Here is a 22,579-nt window from a genome sequence, read left to right as displayed (position 1 = left end):
GATTAGTCAATTTCTTAAGGCTTAGGGCTTAAATCTCTATTGTAGACTGGCACTTAAGCCTTAGGCTGGGTCTACATAGGATGTAGTAAGTCGTATCGGAAGAAATTGACCAATCACAGTTCATTATTCTTCGACTGTAAGGAGAATAATGAACTGTGATTGGTCAATTTCTTCCGACACGACTTACGACATCCAATGTAGACCCAGCCTTAATTGACTAATCACAGTCGCGTATTCTACCCCGCTGCAGACGATGCTACTTTTCCTGCTGGATTGCTTGCAATCTAATAAATTACTATCGTTGCACCATTCAGCACTCAGGATTCCTAGTAATTTAGTAAATCGCAAGCAATCCAGCAGGAAAAATAGCATCGTCTGCAGCGGGCTTTACTAAATCGCTAGCAATCCAGCAGGAAAAATATAGCATCGTCTGCAGCGAGCTTTATGCAAAAGTGTACTCCCCGCTGAAACGAACAAACCTGACATTAACAGATAAAGGATTTCAAAGGAACAGACCGAATTCCATTGACAGTGAAGCTCATCTGGTTCCTCATTCGTTACTCCTGTGCGCGAATTGCGCGGCCAAATTAAAGCAATATGGCGGACCGACACAACAACTTTTAATGCGCGACATGTAGATTATTTTAACCGTCGAGCTACATTTGCCTCGGCGAGTTGCAGGTCGTATCGCTGGCCGTGTGGAGGAATTCGCCGAGCGGCCGTTTCGTCGCGCGCGAGTGGACAGTTACCGCTTAATTCAGCTTCGCGCGGCAGAGTCGGGGCCTGCGAGTTTTGCCTCGGTCCCGCGAGGGCCCGCCGCGCCGAAATTTATTTCCGTACGGGCCACGAATATGCGCCCGATCGTCCGATCGGGTTAACCGGGGGCCCCAGTGGCGATTCTACCGCCGTCAATCGTCTGCCCGCGCACGGAGAATGTCTACGCAGAACAAAGCGCGAGGTATGCGTCAACGTTTGCGGAAATAACCTTACAGGCTTGAATGCTCGCCCCCGTTTCCTTCCCGCCTTCGTCTTGCCACCGCGATTTCCCGTCTCCTCGCTCGCGTCTCGATGGCAAATATTATGGATGTCCTTTTAACGTGCGGCAGTTCTGTATCTTCTCGTGCTCCGCAGGTCCTGGACGACCGCCGAAGTCGAGGAACTCCGCTTGTACATGGTGTGGCGAGACGAAGCAACCGCTGAAGTACGTCCTACCCACACAGCATGGCAAGAAGGAGTTCTGTTCGGAGACGTGTCTGTCCGAGTCTCGCAAGACCTACGCACGGGGCGCCTGCGCCCAGTGCGACAACGTGATCAGAGGTACACCTTTCAAGTTGGAGCAGAAGGACGGTCCGACCAAGGACTTTTGCTCTTCATTCTGTTTAAACGCGTATCAGAAAAAGGAGACGCAAGCAGACGCGAAGAAGAGTAAGTGGCCGTACGTTCAGGTTCGGTACGCGCTTGCGTAGCGATTCAAGCGAACGTTAAATTTATAGACAACAGACCGTCGTCGCCATCTCCCGTCCCGTCTCCAGCCCCGTCTGGATTGCCAAGCAACAATGTACCGTCGACGCAATCTTACCAGAGTACGAATAATCACACAGCCACATCTCACTCGCCGTCAACGTCCACCGGGACGTTTCAATACGAAGCCTTTCAGACTTTCGATTGGAACGAATATTTAGGGGAAACAAATAGCATCCCAGCTCCACTAGAGTGCTTCAAGCAGGTACTGTGCGACAGAGTTTGGTCTGTTGGTGTAATTTTTATTTAATCTTATTGCTGAATATATTTTGAGTCGTGATACCTGCGCAAGGATACTAAGCTTACACTGCGCGTTACTTTCAGCACGAAGTCCCGCCACAGAACGAATTCAAGATCAACATGAAACTGGAGGCGTTAGATCCACGAAACTTGACGTCGACCTGCATCGCCACGGTAGTAGGTGTCCTTGGCGCGCGGTTGAGATTGAGATTGGACGGCTCTGACAACAAGAATGATTTCTGGCGACTGGTCGACAGCAACGAGATACATCCGATAGGCCACTGCGAAAAATCTGGCGGGATGCTTCAGCCGCCGTTAGGCTTCCGGATGAATGCTTCCAGTTGGCCGATGTTCCTTCTCAAGACACTAAACGGTGCCGAAATGGCGCCCTCAAAAGTATTCAAACGTGAACCAAAGACACCGCGCGCTAATTTGTTTGAAGTCGGACACAAGCTGGAGGCGATCGACAAGAAGAATCCGCAACTTATATGCACTGCGACCGTCGGCGCTGTTAAGGACGACATGATACATATTACTTTTGACGGCTGGCGCGGTGCTTTTGATTATTGGTGTCGTTATGACTCCCGGGATATTTTCCCCGTGGGCTGGTGCTTAAAAACTGGACACCCGTTGCAGCCACCGAGGCAAAAAGGTAGATAAATGAATGTTTTGTAGTATAACTTTTGCAGATCAGTTTAATACACGTCGGTATATATGTATCTCTCTTTTTAATACTAGAAGTACTGAGCTTATTTCTTGTCTGAAAGCTGGGATTCTGAAATTTGATTAATCAGCTGATTGATGAGAAGTAATCAAATTTCAGTTTTAAAAAACAATTAGACAATTACACGCACTCGTACTCCTTCACTCGCACAGACGAACACAAATAACATACACATAAACACAAGGAGGGAGGGAGGGTTTGCACACGTGGAAACATGTGCGTGCTTGCGCGCGTGTTTCTGCCTGTGCCTGTCTTCTAGCGTTATTATAATGAAATATTAAAATGTTTATAATTCACAGTATTTTAATGACGTTTTCGATTTTAATCTATACAGCACAGAATAACAAGTTTAGGTCCAGATCCACCAATAATGTTTTGTTAGTAATGGCGGTCTCTGGTAGCAACACTAGTAGAGAACCCGCAGTTGCGTTAGTGAGCCCTGCTGCGATTCCACCAGCACAGCCAGCTACAGAACCTGACACTAGCACAGCCAATACCAAACCGCTTGAAAACGGTAAATTATTACAATTCTACGTCAAGCGCATATAAGAAATAGTAAGAATTCATACAAGAAACTTTAAGTGACTTGATTGTATGTTGCAGTTACACTGTATGTCAACCATAAATGTTGCTGTGGTCCGTATTTTGACATACGAAAAGTGAAAGCCATGCCTGCGCAATTTGGCACTGGCCCTATGACAAGTGTGGCAAGGGACATTTTCCAAGCATTTTTAATGGCAGCCACGAATCCCAGGCAAATATTAACTTTGCTGAGAAACGGCGAAGGCGAGACCATAAATCTGAGTATGGGGACTCTGAAGAAACCTGCCGCTGTTAGATTACCCGTTTTCCTAGAAGAGGAAGACTTCTACACGTACATACGGCAGCAACTCGAGGACCTCCATGCATGTGAATACATGTTGGCCAGAAGAAAAGAACCTTGCAACAAGTGTCCCAATACACCGCAGCTACAGGAACCGCAATTCACTAATGACGAGGAAACGAATAATACTATAGGAGAAAAACGAAGATGGCCATCGGAAAGTCAGCAAAACTTACCGTCGTCTCAGAAACAGCACGTACAACAAACTACTGTACAAAGTATGAATAATTCTTCAGGATCATCACCTACTGCAAACAAGCAAGCCCGCAAATCTGTCCCTGGCAAGTATATATATATATATGTATATACTTGCTTTATATTATAAGCCTAAGATTTATATTTATATATATATATATATACAATATATCTTTATTATAGGTAATGATAAGCCGCGAGTGTTGCAAGAATATTCATAATTATTATTTAAAGAACATAAACGTAGATAGTTTTTTTCTATTGCTTTGTTGCTCAGAATAATATAATAGTAAAAGAGTTTTGCGGTCTCCCGAGAGTTTGAGTATAGAATTAACTGATGTTAAATGGCATTTTCGTGAAATAACACGCTGATTAAGAAATATATTTACGTACAGAATTAGAAGCAGCGACGTCTACTACTCAATCTGAAACTTCTGGAAATCGCACGCCTTCTGCCGAGCCGGCGGAATGGACTATTGAAGATGTAATACATTATATCGCCATTACGGACCCAGCGTTGGGACAACATGCAGATTTGTTTAGGAAACATGTGAGTTAAACATAAAAAGATATTCAATGTGTCTTGTCCTATTATAAACTTGGCAATAACAATTTTTAGGAAATTGATGGCAAAGCCTTACTTCTTCTCAATAGTGACATGATGATGAAGTATATGGGACTAAAACTCGGGCCAGCACTTAAGATTTGTAATTTGGTAAACCGTATTAAAGGTAGAAGGCATATGCTTATGTGATTTTCCCAGATATGATAAATACTTGTATAGAGATCTAAAATATGCACTTTATGCATTTCGATCGAATCAGTTTTACGTTTCAATAATAAAAATAAATTAATATATAGGTTGTTGACAATGAGAGATAATGTGAATACACATAAACAATTTATTAGTTTCTGAGTTTATATATATATCCATAATTTTAAAGTTTAGATTAGCAAAACTTAAAAGCTTAATCAATTTTTTAACATGTCAAAACATTGTTTTATTATTTTGGAAGAAGTATAAATTCTTAGTTGTAAAGCAAGTATTTTTGTTAATAAACTTACCATTTCCCTACAAGTATTAGATTAGCCTAATTCGATTCCATGTATTAGATAAGTAGTGATAAATATAATAAATATTATATAGTTCTTATGTACACATAAATATGCTCACAAAAGATAATGACATTTCACATGTAAATATAGTCATGTCGTATGTTATTTTGCAGTACCATGAAATACATATATTGTAAACGAGATACTTGTCTTGTGATACTTTCAGTAATGTTTAGAATGTCACAGATTGAACCATTTTTTTTAGTATTTTACTCTATTTTTGTTAATATACATGACATTACTGCAAATACATTTAGTTTCCTGTCGTGCATTATTTGAGATATCCGGATGAAACGATTTAATAATTTCAGAAGCTTAAAAAGTAATTAGATTAATCTCTTGTAAAGTATAAATAGATTTTAAGGTAATAAGATTTTATGTCATTAAAGACATGAAATCTTATAAAATATAAGTAGATTTTTGTTATGATTTAAATATATTTAAATATATAGAAAGATTAAATATATTTAAATATACATATACCTTTCACACATACAAGAAAATTAATATATACAAGGTGTTAAAAAACAATTCAATATTTATATGGTAGATAGGACACACCACACTGAGTAAAAAAACTTAAATAAACATAGGTCGAAAACTCGTTTCTGAGATATAAACATTTTCGTATGTTAGCATCATATGATTGACTTGCTGGCTTCTGTGTCGCATGTGACGTGAGAAGATAATCTGTTTAAATTATTATCTTGATATTTACAGAAGATCTTCCATATATCCTCCATCCATTTCCATACACGCTTTGTATATTCTTAGAGTCGTGAACTCTCTTGAAAATTCCAGGTCTCTGTCGGATTATTTGACAGGCACGTAATTTTTCTAAATCATTTATCGGTGAAGAATACACTATGCTTATCAAATATTCCGATAAAAAGAAGTTCAATGGATTAAAATCAGGGGATCGAGGGAGAACATCGCATGCGACATGAAGAAACCTGTAATATTTATATCTCTGAAACGATTGATTTTTCGACCTATGTTTACTTCGGTTCATTTAGATTTTTTTACTCAGTATGGTATCTTATCTACCATATAAATATTGAATGTTTTTTAACACCCTATATATACATATATACATAATTACTTTTTTATTGTGTGATATAGTTTCCTGTTTTTATTATACAAGATAAGCTAAATTTCGGAATATCTTTTTAAATTATATAAGATTAGTTAATACACCATTAGTTATGTGTGACTTATTGCATTACTACTGTGATATTCTTGATAACTTGTATAGCAATCTCATGTTTCGCAATTTGCAAATATATAACAGTTTATATACAATATGTGAAGTTACTATCTATTTTATGTTATAATTCCACGATTTTTTTTTCATTTCGCTTTTCATAGAAAGATCTAAAAGTATCATATTATCTCTCACTTACGTAAAATTACTCTTGTGAATACGTAAAGACTAAACTTAAGACTTATGTGTTAATTTGTAACATTACAACGTACACACAAATTTATTTAAAATATGTAATATTTATTTTTCCTTTTTTCTATATCCTGTATTTTTTATTTTTAGCACAAGTTATGTATATATATATTTGTCTTAAATTACGAAATGAAACTAATATGTTTACGTGTTGAAACTATAATTTATTTTGAATTGTATAGATATTACGAAAAACATCGTTTTTCAACTGCTAACAATATCTCTTAATTTACTATTGAAATATTTTAATATAAAAATAATTCAAAAATTGTTAACATATAGAAATTTAACTATTATGCTAAAAAAATTAGATACATTCCGAGTATCAAAATATAAAACATAAACTTTATTATAAAAGCTCGCTCTATTAAACGAGACAAAAACATAATGTTCAAGATGAGAAAGATGTGAACAAATATGCATAAACTTTTATATCTGGATGTACGACCTCAGTCGTCGTCAGAATCATCTGAGCTGCGTCCCTTGATGGTTTTGGGTTTTGAAGGCTTAAGTATAAGTGACTTTTTGCCGGTTTCCGAAGGCTGCAGATCGTCATCATAATTGATCACGCCAGATTGTGCAAGACGGCACTGCAACGTTTCTGTAGAAAAATCATCGCAGTTTCCTAATTCAGTGAAGCCCACGATATAATCCTTGGTTTTGCCGTTCACAATTAACGCAATTGTAGGTATAATCTTGATCCGTAATCGTTCTGCGATACATAAATATACATTATCGTCACATTTAAGTACACCATTGCCGAAATGTATCTCTAAAAAGATGTCTATCGCGACAGTACCGGTGAGAAAGGGACACCTCTCAACATTCAGTTTACAGAATCTCGCTTCGATATGTTTCCTCGCAAGAATCTTGAAATGATGATCCACTATTTTACATCGCGGCGAGTCATCTTTGTAAAATAAACAAGCTATGTTTTCTGACTTTTTTGATACTTCGAAGAACTCTTTCTCGTCGTACAACTCAGCATATTCTCCATGGCCCTACAACAGTAAGCAATTACATATACTTTGTTACGCAACATTTTGTAGAACGCTCAGGTGATATCTTAAGGCACAAACTTATATTTCTAACATTTGGAATTCTAACTTAAATATTCCAAGGCCCGGTTTCACCAACGTTGCTTAACTTTAAGCTTGGCTTGATTCATTCTTTGTCTCTGTTGAACTGTTACTTTAGAAAGAGGCAAACCTGAATTAAACCAAGATTTTAACTGAGCAACGCTGGTGATACCAGGCCCTAGGCAAAGAAACACAGCGGTGTATTACCGAAGCCAGCCAATCCTGCTTTCGTTTCTGCATCCGCTTCAGTTCGTTCAATCTGTGCGCGCGTATCTTTTCGTAATCGTTGATATCCAACTTGTCTAACTTCTCCAATTCCGCGTCCAACTGCTGCTCAACGTGGCTGGCAACCTCTATGACTTTCTGCTGAAGTACAGTCTCCATACTGCCGTCAATCGGGAAACACTCGTGGATACTTTTGCGGGTCCGTCAGTATCCTTACCGGTCTGGCGCGAATAAGAAGATACAAAAGGTTACAATGCAAAACAGGACTGGCTTTTCGTAGAAAGGTGTAGATACTGAATCAAAATGGGTACGATTGAGTGATATCAATTTGTTAAAATTACAATTTGCTCGTTTAACGCTCGGCGAAAGCTTCGCTTCTCAACTTGGTGATAACTCGATCTTCAACGCGCTTTTGTACACTCACAAGGCACTTCTTAACCATATATAGAAATATGTCACTTACTGATTGCGATTATTGCGAAAGCGTGGGTCATGAAAAGCACGACGCTTCGCAACGGATTAGGCTGCGTTTCCACTGAACACGTCACGCGCTAGAATCCAATGAGCGCACAGCTTCTCCCTCTCTCTCTCTCTTGCTCGCGCGCAGTATCATTACATACAAATGATTTTTTTTTAAATAAATTGTGACACGTCGACCGGTATTCATAGTCAGATCTTATATTCAAGACCGTCTTAAGATCATCTCTAGATACTCCGCAACCAATCAAATGTTCCATACAGCATCTTTAGATAAATTCAAGACGGTCTTGAATATAAGATCCGACTATGAATACCGGCCGTCAAGTTAAAGATATCATGATGATTGCTTAGCAGTTTAAACATGTATGCAATGCCTATCACGTACACATATGTTCTTTATATTTTCCAATATCTAACATACGTTCTTTATATTTTCTAATATCAAATTATTTAATTAGTCACAATTGTTAATATGTGGTAACAAAAATGGATTTGTACGGAAGAGACAAGGGAAATATCAGTTTACCACAACGCCTTCAGTCAGTCACTTTTGGCAAAACCAAATTAAGGAATGTCATCGTTAACACACAAAAATCTTTTTACAACTTAAAAATATCAGAAATTAATAAGAGAATTCAAAGGTATTTAATTTTACAAAATCATTATTATATATATATGGGTAATTTCTTCTCGTTTCCTCAAACTCTTGCTTTTTTATTTTTTTAAATGCGAAAATTTTTCTTTTTATTATCTTAAGATTCTTATTCTTTCTGAATACACGAACAGATGTTAACAAAAGGTAGAAAACGTATGTGGACATATATAATTATATAGATTTATGTCTTTGACAAATTTTTACCAAATTTATATTCAAAATTCTAGAATGCAAGAAAAATGCGTTTATTCGATATCTAATTGAAAATTTTTTTAACAGAGTAAGAGAACGGAATAAAGAATTGGAAAGTAACTTGGAAGATATAAATCGTTTTATCAAAACTTTGCAAGAAGAGAAAATGCAAGAAATATCCAATTTAAAATCTCAAATAGTTTCTTATATTGCCAGGATAAAAGAAAATAAACATCAATTAATTACTCTTGAAAAAGCAAGGATTGATGATAAATTCACTCATACTGCAACAGCTGTAAACATAGATGAAAAGTATAAGAACACGCGACTTGTGCTCACTTCGCAAATTAAAGTTTTGAGTAACTATTTCTTATAATTATCAATTGATATTTTTACATAAATGATTGATTTATATTGAATATCTTCCTCCCTCACCACTTTTTACACCTTTCTTTCTGACTGTCCTTTCCGTCTTTTAATATTTTTTCGAATTTTCTAATTTTCAAATCTTAAGGTGCTAAAACTAATGTTTTGGAAGATTACAAGTCAACACAACATATTCTAGAAAAGAAACTCGATATGAGAAATCAGTTCTTAATCAATGAAAAAGAACAGGTAAAAGAAAACCTATGTAAGATTGAAAATAAATTCAAGAATGACAAAGAAAGGTACAGCACGTAAATTTTACTTCATTGAGAAAATATAGAAAAATTATATAAATATGTTATTGTACATACATGTCGTTTGTTTTCAATGTGTTCTGTCTAGATTCAAAAAGAAATTGTATAATCATCTTTTGGCTCTGGCTAATATATTTCAACTTGAAGTGTCAAAACACGTGCCACGTTCCATATCCAATTTACTGTCGGAAAATATAGCTCTAAAGAATCAATTGTCAATGATCATGGACAACGTAGCTTCTAAAACACAAGACCACATCCTGCATCCGTAAAGTTTTTTTTTAATAATATATATATTGTATACTTAAATACGTATAAGTTGTTTTACTGTAACATATATTTTTGTAAACTAATAATATTGCAGAAATGCAGTGAAAGGATATAAAAGAAAAATCAATGACATGCATTTGTGCACAACACGATCGATGATAATTTCTAAACTAGAGAAGTCTATAAACACAATGTTGCGGAACATTCACAAAAACGTGAATGTTAATTTACCTAAACTGATGAAATTTAATTATTTCACGGAAGAGCAGTATATAATAAACAAGGATCATGCTAAAATTCTAGCGCGCAAATGCGAGATGCACGCAAAACATGCAGAACTTCTACTTTATTGCGAAAAAGAAAAACTCGCTATAGCAGAGTATCAGAAAATCTGGATATCTAAACGGTTGCAAGAACATTTGCAGACATTGTACGATATTACATATATACTAAAAAGTCTTAAGATAAAAACAAGCTGTAATGTAAAACCGTAAATAGTAAAAATTAAATTTAGTAAGATTGAAATAATTTGATTTCCGAAGCAATTCCATTTTTATGAAAATTTCAGTTATAAAAAATAAAATTTTGACATGTGTTACAAAAACTATTTGATATATGTATATTTATAAATATATACATATATTCATGCTTTTATACATTTCTAGATTTTTACAATTTTCTACTTTTATCTGGTTTATTCTAATTTAATTTTTTATTAAATCAATAACCATACAGAAAAATTTAAATTACAATTGGAAAAACTTGATTTCCAACTATAACATAAATCACACTTACATATAAAGAAAAACAGACAATTTCTACAGACAAAGAAAATCTAAAGATGTCAAATTGACTAAATCAGGTATTAAATCCTCTTTATTTTAAGATTGTAGCTTTCTCGATGTCATCAAAGTTTATTTTGTGATCCGGTTTCACAAACTTCTTCACCTTTGCTTTGTCTCGTTTCCTAAATCAAACAAAATATTATAAATGTATAAAAAAATTTCTTAAGATAAAGCAACTTCTTAAGACTAAACAACAAGTCACTGATAATATCAAGATAATAATTTAGTAATCATTTTTATATTCCATTTCTCTTTTTTGTTTAATGTCTCTGTTCCAGAATACTTTCCTTAATCAAATCGTGCTAAATTGTCTTACTCTAGATTCTGGCAAATACACTTCATGAATCTATTTTCTTTGTACTTACAATTTTATGACGGCCGGTGCAATAATGTTTCTTTGTTGAAGCGACTTATATCGGTCTTTCAGTAAATTTTTACATGGCTTACAATTCTTCAAATTGCCACTCAATTCTTCCGCAAGCTGGAAATCAGTTTCAATGGGTTCAAACCTTGTCTTGCTCAGATTCTTTGGCATAAGAGATTCCCTCTCGCGCTTCTTCATTCGTTTCTGTCGCAGCACTTCTTGCTTTCTTTCCTTGACCTCTATCTGCTTTTGTAACATTTTCAATTTATAGGTGTCAGAAAGTTTCTTTTTCTCGAGTTTATCCAGCGCACGTTCCTTCGCTGCTTGTTTTTGTTCCCGTTGTTTTCTTCTTTGTACAAGCGTCTTTTTGGCGTTCTTTACAGGTTTATTATTTGTTGTTGCAAGAGATGAATCTTTGTCTTCATCATGGTCCTCCTCAATAGACTTGAGATTTGATGTTTGATTGTTTGGCAAACCCTCTGACATTTCTTTCATCATACACTCATCTCTTTTCTTTACTGAAATCTAAACAAGTAAACAATTTAATATCACAAATTCATATTTAAAAGATATAAATCCACATTCAAGAGGTGTGATACAAGTTAAGAGTCAAAGAAATGTCTAAATCGGGAATTAGTATAGCATTAGTAATGTAAAAATATTATCAAAAGTAAGTATATCAAGGAAGTATATCATAAAATTACCCTTTTAAACATCAGAGTTGTGACTCTGTCCAAATGTTCTTCTTGCTTTATAAGTTTTAATTCTTCCAGGGCAGCTTCTTGCAACAGTTGCTGGTGATCCTTGTACGATGGATTATAAGATGTACCTGGGTGTGGTATCTCCACTGCAGGCAAAACAGACGGCTTTTTATGCAACGACGAAGGTATCTTCCTTTTCCTCATTCCTAAATGGCTAACTGTATGTCTAACGCTGTCCGAGGACATCCATTCGGTGACTGTTTTTGACAACAAGGCATTTGTGCTATTCCATACATCGCCTTTAATCTCTCCTCTTTTAGGACGATTCGCTGAAGCAGCTTTCGCAAGCAACCTGTTCTTCAATGCTACCCTCTCCTTCAACTTCAGAACACCCTTCATTCTCCTGTCCGCTTCGCGTTGCAATAATATAGAATTCATGCGTTCCTCTTTGGTCCTTACTCGATTCCTTTTAGAAATTGGATCGGGAACATTTGTGTGCGGTTTCAAAGAGGCGAAACATTTTGGTTCTTTATTCTTCAACGCCAATCTGGCAGCGCGTTTGGAGATGACACTTCCAGCAGCATCAGTTTTATCGATGATAAATAACTGAGCATCTGCGCGCTCGGAGAAAGGAGCGCCCAGTCGTTCCTCCAATCTGCCGTTCTCAAGGAATGCATCTACGTCCTTGATATCGATGTGCTTTCTCCACGACTTTTTCGTCTTCTTCGAGACTTTGTGTTTTTTAGGTTTGGCGTCAGACATCTCTGAAAAAGAATCCTTTGGATCTCAGTATGCAAATATATAATTCCAATCTTGTCAACATGCATTCGTCAATCTAAAGTGTATCGGTTAGATTTTTGTAACTATTTTATATACGTGTATACGCCAAATTTTAACTTTTGTTCATTGTCCTACTATATTTTTCACGTACCTTTAAAATGTGTAATTATGTAGCCTAATCTACAATGTGCTCTTTGCGTATAGAAACATTGTTTTGCAGTCGAGAAATACGTTTAAAAAACTTGTGCAAGTTGACAAATTGTACATTCCACACTGTATAATCGTACGTTGTCGGCACATTTTTTAAGCGTTTTGACTTGTTTACATCAAATAGAATGTTTCTAGACGCAGAAAGCGCATTGTGGATCATAGGCTCGTGTACTTTTACAGTAAATATATTTCCGTCGCGACAAAACTTGTAAAAAAAAAGCTGTGCTTACCGATATGAATAATATATTTATTGCTATATAAATTATCCAATTTTTGTGAAAACCACGGCAATGCTTTCCGCTACACCACGTGCCCAGGAGACGTTTCACCGCCTCTCTAACCTCACTTATCGCAGCAAGCACAAACTACCAAGCCAACCAAGATCGGAGCAAAGTTTACTAGCTTCAAGTTTAGTGAACTTTGCTCCGATTGGTCAAATTTTCCGCCCACTCTCAATTCTAGCCTGTGCAGCCCCGCCCGACACGCTCGTCTATGTCTGATCTGCGCTTCGTGCAATCTCGTGTCCCTGAATTCGTGGTATTTCGATATACTCCGATTGCATCGATGTATACTGATTGACGAGGAATTTTTGTAGTCATGAGTCACTGTTTCTCATTTTGCGCACAACCAGCCGTACGGTATGAAAATTGCACTGCTCAAACTATACCCTGACGTCTTGACAAACATTCATATATGCTATTTATACAAAAGAACATTTCGGTACCATTGTAGAGGTTAGACTCCGTTGACGATTTGCGAAACGTTTTGTAGAAGAGATTTTGCTAGTTTAACTAGTCGAACGTCCCCTCCGGGAGGTTCGGTTGCCGAGAGCGCGATATTTGTATCGGAAAGAATTGAATGTGATTTGTGACGTAACACTGCAAGATTGAATAGATTTGCGATGTAAATTTAGCACGTGCTCACTCTCGTGCAACATTTTCTGAGAGGAAGCTCGTATATTATTGTCGATTGGTTTCTATCGCTTTGCCATGCGATGAATAAAAAATTTTCCATACAAATTAGTATTTAAAATTAAATTCTTTTGTGGCGATATTGCAGTAAAACTGTCGGTTCAGAAATATAAGATAGTTTGGACATAGATAAACTTTTCAAATCTACGCATTTCCACGTGCATACTCACATTTCTAAGGACAAGCGGCAATAATGTAAATAGGCTAAGTACAATTCGTCACGATAGAATCTTCCGCTAATGGGAAAATTATAAATTGTTTTAGCAATTTTCGGGGTGCCGAAAGACATTCAAATAATTGCATCTTAGAGTTGCTCTAAGGATACATCAATGACTAAAGACAAAAAGGTTGCGCTATTGCATTTATAAATTTTATACGTTGCTTGTTTAATTTATTTATATATGTACATTTATATGTTTTTTCGATGTTTCGAAATTATCGAATCACTATCTTCGTATATGTATATTTTCCTTATCTGTGCACAATGTTTCCTCAAGAAGAATACTGTAACGTCGACTGCTTTTTAGTAAATTACGCCGGCATATTAATCGGGTTTAATTACATTTACTGTTATAATTACTGACATAAAACGCGTAAACGCTATTCAATTTTTTACATAATGTTTTTTATAGCAATGTTGTACGTCGTATTATTATTATTAGTATTATTTGTTACACTGATTTTATTTTACTTTTTCGATGCTCTACTAGAGAAACTATGTAGAATTATGCTAAATATTGCTTATACAAAATATCTCTCTGAATATATAATTAATTCTTTATTAACAATAAATTTTAAATGATTGAAAATATCTCTTAATATTGTATGTATAAGATTACATGTAAACTTGCTAATTTTTTAATTAATTACAAAGAATTGTGATAATAGATTATTAAAGAATCATTTGCAATCGTTTAATAATTAGCATATATAAATATTGAGAGAGAGATAGTATGTATGTATAATGTATGTACGTGTACACATGTACACAGAGACATTCTGTAATTTGATATGAAGCAAATGAGATTATCCTTATACTTCTTTTAATTTTATTAATACATTTAGTGTAATATAAAGTGGAACATTAGCAAATATTTAACTCCTGCTTTTTATGATTTCAGTTGATCCTGCATGCTGTGCACTGTGTACCAACGTACTGTGTATCCGCAACACCTGCACTGTACTTTTTTATTATTTTTGCCAAATATATCACATTCGTAATAAAAATATAAACATGGCTGCCTATATCAATCGTACCATGGTACAATCGACCATGATTGGCGGGGACAGCCAGCTTCGATCAGATGCTAGAAATGATAATTCTCCTCTACAGATCTTTGTTAAGGCAAAGAAAAGGATAAATGATGTATTTGTGGAAATAGAAAAATATGTGGAGGAAACTGTGGAGTTTATGACATGTAAGTAAACAAATAAAGCAAACATGTATATATGTATTAGTTTCTTTAATTGTATTGATAATTAATTCATCTAACTTTATAACAGCATTACAAAGTGATCGCGATATTGTAACCGTGGAAGAAGCAGTAAAGGTCAAAGCTTATATAGACAAAATACGAGCGATAAAAGATGTTCTTAAAAGAGATCATATGAAAGTTGCCTTTTTTGGCAGGTGAGCAATCACATTAAACAATATTTGTACTAACAAGTTGTCCTTGTAATTATTAATTTTATTAATACAAAATTATTTCATTATTTTTCTTATAAAATATTATTCAACTCCAAAAAAAATATTGAACAGTGGAAATAAATTTTTTTTCTATAAGTTAGAATGTCATTTGGTATCCACATTAAATCGACATTAAATAAATTATTATTATTATAAATAGTTTACTCTATTTTCTAATTTATATTTATTTTTTATTATATCCCATATCTCACTGTATGGGATTTCTTTGTTTTTTAATATTGAAATGTGAAATATAAAATTTTTTAATTATCCGTAACATTTATAGTTTTTATTTGTTACAAGAAAATTGCAATTTTAACTTGTTTATTTTTAAGAAATAGTGTTAATTAGTGGAAAATTATGGTATATACATACATACATACATACATAGTGGAAAATTATGGAACACTTGCATACACTTCACATAACATATAAATGGTGGATATAATGTATATTTACTTACATATTTATATTTATTTACAGAACAAGTAATGGAAAAAGTACCGTAATTAATGCCATGCTACACGATAAAATTTTACCGAGCGGTATAGGCCACACTACAAACTGTTTCTTACAAGTTGAAGGTTCAGATAATGGAGAATCATATCTTGTTACGGAAGAATCCACTGAAAAGCAACCAGTTCAATCTGTTGGTCAATTGGGTCACGCTCTTTGCAAAGAGAAGTTGTGTGAAAGCAATTTAGTAAGAATATTTTGGCCGAAAGAAAAATGCTTATTACTAAGAGACGATGTAGTGTTTGTCGATAGTCCAGGAGTAGATGTAACCCCAAATCTTGATGAATGGATTGATAAACATTGTTTGGATGCAGACGTATTTGTTTTAGTAGCAAATGCTGAATCTACCATAATGGTTACTGTAAGTATAAGACAAGCGTTTCTAATATAGCTCATTACATAATCTATTGAATGCATAATCTGCATATTTTTTAATAATAATTTTTTGAAAAAATTCTATTTTATTTGATAATATTTGGTGCACTATTTTTGTAGAATTTTACCGTTCATATTCTTATTTAAAAAAAAAACAAAATTCTTCAAATCAGACATTCCAAGAGACATGTTCTCAAACTCTTGTTTGTCCAATATTTTCTTCTGATATTCAATGCACATATTTTAAATTAATACTAACAGTTGTTTAGTTAAATAATTCTATTTTTTCTCTAGGAAAAAAATTTCTTTCATAAAGTTTCCACAAAATTGTCAAAACCAAATATATTCATTTTAAATAATCGATGGGATGCCTCTGCTTCTGAACCAGAGTATTTTGATCAGGTATGTATTTATATACAAACACTAATTATAAAAATTGAACATCTTGTAAATTACAACAATTATAACACATGTAAAACAATTACGACATACTTTATACAGGATTTATTGATTTTTATAATAAAATTGTAAAATAAATAATATTAATAACGAATTTTTTAAATGTTAAATAATTAAATTGATCTTACTATGATATGGAATTTTCTACTTTAATTGATTTTTAATAAAATTTGTCATTAATTAATTGAATTTAATAAACGTTTAAAATTTATGTTTTAAATCGCTTAAATTAAATTACTTGAGCATATACATATATTAAAAGTTTTTACCTTTATTTAATCTTATGTAAGAATATTTAAACACAGATTATTTTATTTTATTAAATCTATTATTTAACAATTGTTTTTAAACATTAAATTTTTGTAAGTTTTCTATTGTAATAATCTTTTACTCAAATTAAACTTCAACTAAAAATAAAGTAAACAAAGCATGCTGATAAAATAAAATAATCATATTGTAGAATGCTAAAACAGATATTGAAATAAATATACATATATAAAAAATGAAATTTTCAATAATTAAAATAATAAATATAATAATATAAGTAACACTTTAAATGAGCTAATAAAAGTTTGTACTTAAATAAAATATTAATATGATATTAAATATAATATAATATTAATTTTTTTATTAAAATGTAATATTAAATATTTTGTGTTTAGATATATATTTTTCCATTTTATAAGTAAAAATTAAGTTTCTATAATAAAAAAATTAAGTTTCTATAACATGATAATTTAAATGAATTTAGTAATATTCTTTATTCTTTAGCTGGCCAAAGAACAAAAGGAGGTAAGTTTATTTATATCATGGGAGTTGCTATTCATACACAAGTGATATTTATGTATTAAACCTGCTTTAAACAATTTATAATTTATGTCAGTTTTCAGGATAAAATACTATTTATAATATTTTGATGCATATGTATGTATTTTAATATAAAAGTGATTCTGCTAAGTTTTATGATTAGTGGCTTATATTTTTATTCTTTCGTTATGAAGGTAGTTACTTCCAAGATGGACTTATCATAACGGTAATTTTTGTCTGAAGTAGTTTCAATCAAGAATCACTCTTATATGTGTATATACATTTATACATGTATATGATAAAATATATTTTATATAAACATAAATTTTTTTTATTAATGTGTAAAGCAAGAGCGAATTGAAAAAGAACTCTAAGTGCCTCTTTCACCAAGCTCGGTTAGATTAACTGATGGTTAAAATTTGCAGGGCAGTCCTCTTCACCTCTAATTTTGTTGGCACCCTGTAAATTTTAATCGTCGGTTAATCTAACCGAGATTGGTGAAAGAGGCCCTCGAGCTTCAGAAATTTAAGACATGTTATAATAAGAAAAAAGAAAATAGATGCTTTGTTATATGCATACAATATTTCAGATCTTTACTTTGCAATATCTATTACACCATAAGCAAATGCTATGCACCTAGAGCATGAATTTATAATATAAGCAAGAAACTAATTCCTAACAGCAGTATTGTTCGAATAATTTGTACTTCGATAAGATATATGTATTAAAGATATCGTAATATACTGGGAACGTCTCTATAATATCTTATACTTAACGATAACCTCCACGTATATTTTCAAAATCTACATGTGCTGTTAGGAATATATTAGCATTTTATATCAAAATAAAAATTGTGAAAATTTTAATATGTTATTTATTAAAAAAGAAACATTGTTATTCGATTTCTGTATTGCTATTTATGTTGATAATATATCAGCAAAATTCAATATGCTTAACATCACGATTGAATTGTGAGTTGCAATACAAATTTTATTTATTTATATATTTTTTATGTGTAGGTAAGAGCACAACATCAAGAACGTGCTGTCGACTTTTTATCGAAGGAGTTAAAGGTCTACAGTCCAAAAGATGCTGAGGAACGTGTCTTTTTTATTTCTGCAAAAGAAACTCTTCAGGCTCGCATGCAAGAACAACGTGGACAACCTGCTCATAGTAATGTGTTCCGAGTTTACTATACTGTCTATGCTTTTTTAAATCGTTTCTTAATATAAATTAACTTAATATTCAATATATATGCAGATGGTGCGCTAGCAGACGGTTTTCAAAACCGATATTTCGAATTTCAAGATTTTGAAAGAAAATTTGAAGAATGCATCTCAAAGTCTGCAGTAAAAACTAAATTTGAACAACACTCTCAGCGTGGCAAACATATCGCAACGTAAGAAAATGAACAAAAAATGGACTACATAATTTTGTTAAATCTTTTTTAATTGAGATGAGGAGACAGGAAGAAGTATTCCGTTATTTATATTTGCAGAAATATAAACTAATCTATCTTCATCATTTATTACAGGGAAATACGTCAAGCATTGGATGAAATATTAGAACGAACTCAAAAAATGCGAAGTGAACAATTAAATGTCAAGAAAGAGGTTCATGACAAATTGAATTTCACAGAGCAACAGTTAATGCTGTTAACTCAAGAAATGAAGGATAAAATTCATCATATGGTGGAAGATGTAGAGCAAAGGGTTTCTAAGGCTTTAAATGAAGAAATTCGGCGATTAGCCGTTTTAATAGATGAATTTAGTGTACCGTTTCATCCTGAACCACTCGTTTTGAATGTTTATAAACGGGAACTTCATACTCATGTTGAACATGGCTTAGGTAATTGTCAATTACATATTTTGTGACTGAATATGAAGATGTTAGCTGACGAACTCTAAAAACTGTTTTATATTCTACTCCAGGATCAAATTTACGAGCCAGACTCAGCACTGCTTTAGCATTGAACATGGAAAGCTCGCAGCGGGAAATGACCGAAAGGATGTCAGGCCTGTTACCCGAAAACAAAAGACAAATGTCGCTTAATATTTTACCACGACGCGAACCGTTTGAAATACTTTACCGACTTAATTGTGACAATTTATGCGCAGACTTCCATGAAGATCTAGAATTTCGTTTTTCTTGGGGTTTTACAGCAATAATTAACAGATTCGCAGGAAGGCAGAGTCAGAGATTAGCTATTGCTAATTATCCACAAGAGGTAAGATATATTGCAAATCTCATCAATTTTGAATAAATTTTTCTTTTAGGAAGATATAGAAATATACACACATATACCATAACTTTTATAAGTTATAAATGATTAAAAATAACTAAATTTAAAAAAATAATCCAATTGCCAAAATCTTTTTTAGTTAATTTGAAGTAAATTTTAGATTAATAGTAGTAGTAGTAGTAATTTTAGATTAATAGAATTTTAATTATGTCTCAAAAAGAGACAGAGAAACAAATTTATGTACCTTATACAAAAAAATGAAAAGTTATAACAATTATTATTTTTCTCAACTTTTAGCTTTAGCTATTTTATTAAGGAAAAATTAATTCAAATTTGATCAAGAATTTGCAGTGAAAGAAATACACTTACAATTAGTAAAAGGCTCTTTGTGTAAAAATATTATTGTAATTGATAAATGATTTTTATGTCACATTTCAAGTGTGGAGAGAAGTAAAAATAATTCTTTTTCCTGCAGATTCCGCCATGTATCACATCACCTGCGGATAGCATCGATTCTATCAAATTTGTTTCAAGTACATCAAACTTTCCACCAAGATCTGATGACTGGTCATTAGCCACTCGTATAGCAGTGGCATCTGTAACATCGCAGGGTACAATGGGTGGCCTTATTGTTGCTGGCTTTGTATGTACAACGTTATTTGTAATTTACTTCTACACTTCTTACACACGCACATACACAGAAAGAGGAAGGAAAACAGATAAAGATAAGAGAATGTCTCGTTTAACTTGAGACGACTTGAGTACCTTAATTTTTTGTGGACAATAAATCTATATATGCGTTTAGCAGTTTAAGTACTGTATAAAACTGTACGAAACTGTATAATAGGAAGATTAGTGAGAACAATTTATTTTAACAAATTATTTTAACATCTCAACAATATAATACCGATTAACTTTCGATTTTTATAAACGTGTGTGTGCGTGTGAAGGAAGAGTTGTGAAACAAAAACAAGATTCTACAAATAAGTGTTTCTTCTAGATGTTAAAAACAGTAGGATGGAGATTAATTGCTATAACTGGTGCTATATATGGTGCTTTGTATCTCTACGAGCGTCTAACGTGGACTAATAACGCGAAGGAACGTGAATTTAAACGACAATATGTTTCACATGCTACCAAAAAACTGCGATTGATTGTGGATCTTACTTCTGCAAATTGCAGTCATCAAGTACAACAGTATGTTATAACAATATGTGTACCTACATATTTATGCAGATATAAAGATACATAAGAAGTAGAAATTTATACAAAAAATAATTTTGCTTTAATTCCAATTATTTTACTTTGTTTTTTAAAGCAGTTTGATATTTAAAAAATAAAATGTATAGTTATAATAGAATTTCAATTTTTTGCGATCTTTACATAATTATTGATGGATTTATAATGTAATATCTTTTTCTCAAAGCTGTCAAATTAACTCTCCCATTATTGTCGAAATCGTTTTTTAGAACATTACAAAGTAGCATGTATACTTATTTTTTACATTTAATTTTTTACATAATATTTGATATGATTGCACATAGGGAGCTCTCCAGCACATTCGCACGGCTCTGTCATTTGGTAGATGAAACAACATCCGAAATGGATACCGAACTTAGAACTATAGCGAATACTTTAGCTGTATTGGAGAAAGCAGCAGCTAAGGCAAAGCATCTTCGAAACGAAGCCAACTTTTTAATAAACGAGCTCGATACCTTCGACGCAGCTTATTTGAAACCTTTGAATTAAGTGAACCTGTTTTGTACATGTTAATGAATTTATTGAAGTAGTGTAATAGTTTCGAAGGAATACTTGTATGTGACGTAGTTGTTGAAATATCTGTAATATTTTGTTTTAGTGAATTAATAATTAACATCGTATGTGACAATTGAATGATAGACGTTTATATGCATAGATATAGATTCATATTCTGATAATTTAGTACGGTTATCTAACCGTCTATTTACATGAAAAAATGATTTTTGTATTAGATAAATCAAATAAGAGAAATGGACAGTGGTATTTAAATTTACGCAAACAATATAATACACAATAATCTTTTAAAGAGCATTATTTATACAAGGATTGTTTCTACCTGATAAACTCTAGTCCTAATATGCAGGAAAATCTGTTCCTTAAAGTAAATCGTATTAACTAACTTTATTAGTAGTAACTGTTCTTTTTCAACAGAAAATTTTAAAAACTGTAGTTGTTACACAAGAGAGAGATGAATTTAAAAAAATTTATATATATGCATATTTCTTACTTTCGGAAACATTGTACCACATTGAATATCCTTTAACGAAACTTCTTATATGCTTATGTCAGATTTATTACAGGTATATATCATCTGATTTACTTACAAAAATCCAGTATATATATATATACATATAAAACTTTACCTTTTTATTAGACTTTACTGAAGAATGTATGTGATGTACAACTATGAATAAATATGGTTAAATATTATGAATAATGATTTCTCTAATTAGTTGTAATAACTTTATATTAATATGTCTTTAATAAGTTTAATAAATGATAATATTTTATATGGTTTTATTATATTACAAACTTGTAATAATATTGTAGGTGTTTATACAAATCGATTTTGAGTACGTGTGTGTGTGTGTATGTGTGCTGCTTTCATCGATTTTAGGAGGTAAGGGGACCAAATCTGAATAATTACCCTTTACATTGTGATGATTGTACTGTGTTTTAAGCAGTTTTAAGACTTAAAATCGGCGCGCAGTTCTCGTTTCGAATACTGTCACGATAGGTGGCATTCGCGAATCAACATTAGACTATTTATTACGATGAATATTTCCATATGCCTTGGTGGTCGAATTAGTTGAGACGCCAAATTTGTGTTTATCACATTTGAGCCAAATTTATTAATTTGTTAATTA

General features: G+C 33.0%; 4 protein-coding genes across 6 annotated transcripts; 2 read left to right on the top strand and 2 right to left on the bottom strand.

Annotated features, from left to right (window-relative positions):
- The first annotated feature begins 537 nt into the window (after positions 1–537).
- LOC105565460 (polycomb protein Scm) lies at positions 538–4,822 on the top strand. Its single transcript, XM_012018695.1, has 8 exons — positions 538–958; positions 1,132–1,425; positions 1,494–1,726; positions 1,846–2,413; positions 2,820–2,999; positions 3,089–3,649; positions 3,959–4,113; positions 4,183–4,822. The coding sequence occupies exons 1-8, from the start codon at positions 934–936 to the stop codon at positions 4,315–4,317; spliced, it is 2,151 nt and encodes a 716-aa protein (XP_011874085.1). The 5' UTR covers positions 538–933; the 3' UTR covers positions 4,318–4,822.
- A 1,456-nt stretch (positions 4,823–6,278) lies between these two features.
- On the bottom strand, positions 6,279–7,932 carry LOC105565459 (thioredoxin domain-containing protein 9). The gene is made up of 4 exons (XM_012018694.1): positions 7,781–7,932; positions 7,422–7,660; positions 6,935–7,136; positions 6,279–6,847 (listed from the first exon to the last, which is right to left on the bottom strand). Exons 2-4 carry the CDS (start codon positions 7,596–7,598, stop codon positions 6,585–6,587), a joined length of 642 nt encoding a protein of 213 aa, XP_011874084.1. The 5' UTR covers positions 7,599–7,660; positions 7,781–7,932; the 3' UTR covers positions 6,279–6,584.
- A 2,477-nt stretch (positions 7,933–10,409) lies between these two features.
- Positions 10,410–13,056, bottom strand: LOC105565458 (uncharacterized protein CG1785). The gene is made up of 4 exons (XM_012018693.1): positions 12,847–13,056; positions 11,630–12,390; positions 10,927–11,450; positions 10,410–10,683 (listed from the first exon to the last, which is right to left on the bottom strand). Exons 2-4 carry the CDS (start codon positions 12,386–12,388, stop codon positions 10,593–10,595), a joined length of 1,374 nt encoding a protein of 457 aa, XP_011874083.1. The 5' UTR covers positions 12,389–12,390; positions 12,847–13,056; the 3' UTR covers positions 10,410–10,592.
- A 57-nt stretch (positions 13,057–13,113) lies between these two features.
- On the top strand, positions 13,114–22,149 carry LOC105565456 (transmembrane GTPase Marf). 3 transcript variants are annotated; one of them, XM_012018691.1, is made up of 14 exons: positions 13,114–13,254; positions 13,852–13,934; positions 14,709–15,005; positions 15,091–15,217; positions 15,758–16,151; positions 16,460–16,567; positions 17,396–17,416; positions 18,451–18,604; positions 18,692–18,830; positions 18,966–19,279; positions 19,363–19,658; positions 20,149–20,316; positions 20,674–20,870; positions 21,218–22,149. In XM_012018691.1, exons 3-14 carry the CDS (start codon positions 14,822–14,824, stop codon positions 21,420–21,422), a joined length of 2,307 nt encoding a protein of 768 aa, XP_011874081.1. In that variant the 5' UTR covers positions 13,114–13,254; positions 13,852–13,934; positions 14,709–14,821; the 3' UTR covers positions 21,423–22,149. The 3 variants fall into 3 exon arrangements, with proteins under 3 accessions (XP_011874081.1, XP_011874080.1, XP_011874082.1); XM_012018690.1 differs by lacking the exon at positions 13,852–13,934; XM_012018692.1 differs by lacking the exons at positions 13,852–13,934; positions 17,396–17,416.
- Positions 22,150–22,579: the final 430 nt, after the last annotated feature.

The sequence above is a fragment of the Vollenhovia emeryi genome, unplaced genomic scaffold (assembly GCF_000949405.1).
Source record: "Vollenhovia emeryi isolate VEMERY1.0 unplaced genomic scaffold, V.emery_V1.0 DF939152.1, whole genome shotgun sequence".
NCBI classification, from domain to species: Eukaryota; Metazoa; Arthropoda; class Insecta; order Hymenoptera; family Formicidae; genus Vollenhovia; species Vollenhovia emeryi.
This window is presented reverse-complemented; position numbering and strand designations above follow the sequence as displayed.